Below are 5,098 nucleotides of genomic sequence, written 5' to 3' on the forward strand. Positions count from 1 at the left end.
AATAAATATGCTTATAATATTAATGTACATTATTTTTATGCAAGAAGTGAGTCTAATGTATGTATAACTGCTTCAGACAATCATAAGTAGTTATTTCAATTGTTTTCTACACAGAAAGAGGTAAAGGCTTTCCTGCGTAACACCTGCCCTGAGCCAAACTGAGTAGTACACACAAACTATTTGTACATAAAAGTGATAAATACTGTATAAGCTATATAGAAATCACTAGTCATCTAGAGCTCATTCATAGATTATCCTCGTGGTATCGGGTTTAAATGCAATAAATGGCACTGCATTCAAGCTTCCACATGATTTCTACAGAAGTATCAAAGGTAGAGATTTCCAAACCAGTTTCTCTATACAGATACAGCATCAACTTCACTGAAAGATAAAGAAGAGATGAGAGACATTACCTGACTGGACTCTGTTCCAGCAACAGTAAGATCTTGAATGGATCTGCGCCTCTGCTGTCCGTTTCCTGCTGAGAAAAAAACAAAACAAAACAAAAACAAAACAGTGAAATCTATTCAGAACAAAATACGAAGGGTGCGACTGTTGCAGAGGAGCTTGGAATTTGTACAAATCCACAGAGAGAAAGGGAGAGAGGGGGAGAGAGAGACAGCTGCAGAATTTTAACTCAAAACATGCTGGCCTATCAACAAAAAGTATCCCCCAATACAATAACCACTCCTACCACATGAATTGCTGCTGCACTCCACTCCACCATCTTCTGTCACATGTATTTGAACAGGCTTAGGACTCGGGGCAGGAGCTGATGACGACATCTATTTCGAGTGCGTTACGTTATGGGGATTTCTAAAAGCTAGACTGCGAAGATAACACGCTGCCAGCTTTAACCTGTTGCTCTTCGGTATGCTCAAGTAACATAGCAAGCACTTCTGCCTGTGCTTTGGTTCCCTCGCGAAAACGAAGAAGCCAAGGTGCTTCCTTCTGGGCAAAGTGAAAGCTCTTTCTCTCCTTCAGATAAAGGAAAATATGCCCTATTCTCATGCTCTGAAAAGTGTGAAAAAGGGACTGTTCAGCTAAATCACATCTTGCTATCAACCTCCTGAGCACAATGCTGTAATCTTTTCCTCTTCTCCTTCCACCTGTTAGCAATTATCTACTTGTGACAGCTACATAAAACAGTTTAAATTTTAACACTGACACTCAATCAAAGGCATTTCCAGGAAACAAAGTCTCCTTAAAAATAAAAGAGATTATGCAATGGAATCTCCCTAACTACTTTGATTTTTATTACTGTGATTGTTTATATTGTCTCTTGAGAGCAGGTCAGCTGTCCAAAAGGAAACACCAAAACGTCCTGAGTAACAGCTGACAATGCTCAAAATTCTTGGTCTTAGATCTGCATTACGTAACTTTTCTACTAGAGGGTAGCATCTCAAACATGTACTACAGCAGCGGCAGCCCCTAACCCATCAACCACGCACTCTGCAGCCAACCCAATTCACTCAAAGTCCTGTAACAGGCACCTATTTTTTTTAAACCTTTTAGATATTTATTCAACGTAATTTCAGTATTACTTCACAGCCTATCTTAAGTGTTTTGATTCGCAATAGTTACAACAAAAATGTAAGACTATCTATGCAATATGAATCAATACATTTAAGGTATCAACTTAATAATTCATAAATCATTGTTAATAACTTAAATATAGGTACTATCACATGTAGGAACACATTATCACAAAGCAGCCATACCATATTGTCAGTGTCACTTCACCAATTTGTCATAACATTTTAGAATATAAAATTTCTAGGAAATACTATGAGAAACAAGCATATTCGAAATATCAAGAAAGATTCCAGAAAAGGAGTATATTCTTTACCCTGACTACAAATGAATTTTAATTGCAACTTTTTTGAGGCGTTGATCTTTTGCTTCTGAAATTCAAAGAAAGTATATACTTACCTAAGCATCAATTACTATTATGTTTAATACTTTTCCATGAAGATACTAGGGATGAAGTGAATGACAAATCTATGTCAAATTTTTGAACTTGTTCATTTGTAGTGAACTTTTTTCCACTAGCTGACCATTTAGAAACATGTTTATACATTTAATAGAATTATGTACTGCAGATACTTCATCTGGCTGGCACAGCTGATCTCAATACTCAAGATACAGATGATCCACTCATGACTGACACAAAATTATGTGCACGTTTCATTCAACAACACTGTTCTAAAATTAGCTCAGCTGAAATAAGCTTGCAAAAATATCTGAAATTCTCATTTCAGATTAGCAACATTTGTGAATTTAAAGAAGCCGGCACATGTGTTGCTGAAACATTAGAACATGGCTGCCAAAAAAGTTAAAATAATCAGGGTGGGGTGAAAGAAAAGAAAATGCTTTGGGATGGGGAGGGGCCAAAACTACTGTGTTGCAATAAATGAATACCTTTAAATGAAATATCTCCAAGTTAGTAGCATGAGGGAAGAGCAAGCTCTACTAGGCAATGCCATTTTAATTAGTGTAACTACTGCAGACATCTGGCAAATAGCTTAGACAAAGCAGAAATAGACTACAAATCAACAAATACTTATTGCTCCAGATTCAAGATAAATTCAGTTGAAAAGTACACTATGTAACATGTAGCTTTTATTTGAAATTATTACTCCTACTTTTCTATGCCTTCCTTTCTCAATTTTAATCATGTTTTTACCTCTACATTCATTTCAAACTCCTAATTTTTCCTCATTATAAAAACTATTTCGTAAATGTGCATAAGTTAATATGATGTACCATGTCAGTATTTTAACAGTTTACAGGACTTTAAGATTAGAAATCAATGAGCACTCAATTACACATCTGTTTTGAGAGCTTTAGTGAAAAAGCTCTGAATGCCTCATCACCACCTGAAATGTTGAAAGACCTTAATTTAATTAATTGCACTGAAAGAGAAATAGACCCATAAAATCATATGGCATTCATGGTTCAAGTGATTACTGTAACATAGTTCTAGAAGTTCCAAACAGTACCTGGGGACTTACGCTTTCAGGTTTTCTTAATATGCATAGCTTGCAGATGAGAGCTACAATTATTGGAATATCCGAGTTACATTCTGTTTAATAACATACGGATATATCAACCAAAAGGGCAAAATGAAAGTGAAAAAAACGAGGGGAGTAAGAACAGAGAAGAGGAAAGAGCAAAATGATGCTCAGAGGAAAGCAGCATGAATTGCTGAATTACCAAGTAGTCAACAAAATCAAGAGAAAATAAAGCAATCGCTACATTCTCAAATTAGTTTCATGCCACAAAGCATTTCATATAATCAGTAATTTAAAATTTGTTCACAACAAAAGATTTGCACTGGTAAAGTATACATTCTGTTCTCATTTCCTTTGCTCTATCTCAATTTTCCCATTTCTTCCTCCAACTCCTCCCTCCTTTCTATTTCATCTCCCTCCTCTATTTCATCTTCCTCGTCTCATTTTCACTTCACACCATCTTCTCTTCCATCATCTTACTGCCTCCTACCTGCCTCAGAATTCTCATTAATCTCTCCTCACCAATATACTTGGCCTCAAAAAAAAAAGTTTCACGTACTGTTGTTTGTTTTCTAAAATATAATTCAAAACATACAGAAAATTTCTAGCATGAGCTGCTCCACATACTCTAGCGAAACCAGTTACAGCTTCCTGCTGAGGCTTTTGATCATCCCTCAAATATCCAAAGCAGCTACACACTCTTCTCCCTGCCCTATAGCAGATACTTGCTGTCTCCTTTTACACTTTCACAAACATACGTGCTGCTTGTTCTCTTCTCTTTAAGAGAACAGTATTTTGTTTGTATATCTGCAGCCAAGTACAAACGCACTCTCCCTCTTCTTTCATCTCTCCTGTTTTCTCATTCAGAATCCCTCTCCTGCTCCCTTCTTTTTCAATTTTGTCCTCGGGGATCCTTCTCTCGGTTCCTCCCTGATCATGTTCTTGCAACCTTATTCATACACCGTACTCTCAAGAGTTTTCCTACAAGAACCAAACCTCCCTTACAGTACAGGATGATCAGAAATTCCATAGCGTTAGAAGACAGTTTAAAGAAGTTAAAACTGTGATTTGGATTCCAGAAGAATTAAGTGATCTGGGGAGACAAGGGCAGGATTTCTGGCTTATACAGGCTTTGAGGTAGATGTAGAAATTACAGATTAAAGCATCTATGATTTCTACGATTCCTAAGATATTCAACAAAATGTGTCTATCCTGAGTAATCACTTATGCAGTGCCAATGCTATAAAAATATTTTAATGCTGTGGTACAGTTTTAGGTGACAAAATTAAAAAACCAAATGCATTCATGCTGTATGCACGAGCTGTTTAACACTGCCAGTGAAGAAAAGGCATACTTTAAAGTATATACTTTATACTAAAGGCATACTTTAAAGTAAGGATACTGCTTGACTGGTTTGTATCCAAAAGGCGTTCTGATTATTTTTCTTGATCAGGTTAAAACTATATATCTTTTTTCTTTTACACACGTAGCTATTTAAGCCTTTTGTACTTACTAGGGTTTTTATTTCTCACAAATACATATGAAAAATAATAAAAAATATAAAAATATTGTTGTGTATTATCTGTGCTATACTACATCTTAAGTATACAATAAAGGGAAAGAAAAGGATACTTCACCTGGCTATCTGGCTACAGTCTACCACCACTGAAAATTCATTTGCCAAGCTGTCACACTAAATTGGAACTTGCTGACCCATTTTTCAGTTTTTAAGTTTTGTAAACTAGTAACAAAAATAGAATCTTGAATCAAAGTAATTTATGTTTATACTTACTCGAAAGTATTTAGAAACAAGAGCAAATGCGTATTAAAAATTTCCACTTCTGCAAACATGTTGCCATCAACTGATAAAAATTTGTATTTTATAACCTTGGTAGCATACCAAGGTTCACGGATGCAATACTTGGTTGAACCAAGCATACTTGGTTCATGGATGAAAATCAGTCAAGGCAAAACCCATTACAAAAAAAAAAAAAACAACAACAGCAGATGTACTCATACTTCTAAAATAGCCCAGCCCCAAAGCAGCTGACTCACGGTAACATGCCTGCCTGCCTGGTGCCCTC

General features: G+C 36.0%; 1 protein-coding gene across 5 annotated transcripts in view; it reads right to left on the reverse strand.

Annotated features, from left to right (window-relative positions):
* MAP3K7 (mitogen-activated protein kinase kinase kinase 7) overlaps positions 1–5,098 on the reverse strand; it is a 48,606-nt gene that overhangs the window by 12,700 nt on the left and 30,808 nt on the right. For 3 of the 5 annotated variants that reach the window (XM_035559462.2, XM_035559460.2, XM_035559464.2), the window contains one exon: positions 414–481. In XM_035559462.2, the coding sequence (XP_035415355.1) occupies positions 414–481 (68 nt within the window). The remainder of the gene's footprint in view (positions 1–413; positions 482–5,098) is intronic. The other 2 variants (XM_035559461.2, XM_035559463.2) reach the window with 1 other exon arrangement.

Source organism: Cygnus atratus, chromosome 3, assembly GCF_013377495.2.
Source record: "Cygnus atratus isolate AKBS03 ecotype Queensland, Australia chromosome 3, CAtr_DNAZoo_HiC_assembly, whole genome shotgun sequence".
NCBI lineage: Eukaryota > Metazoa > Chordata > Aves > Anseriformes > Anatidae > Cygnus > Cygnus atratus.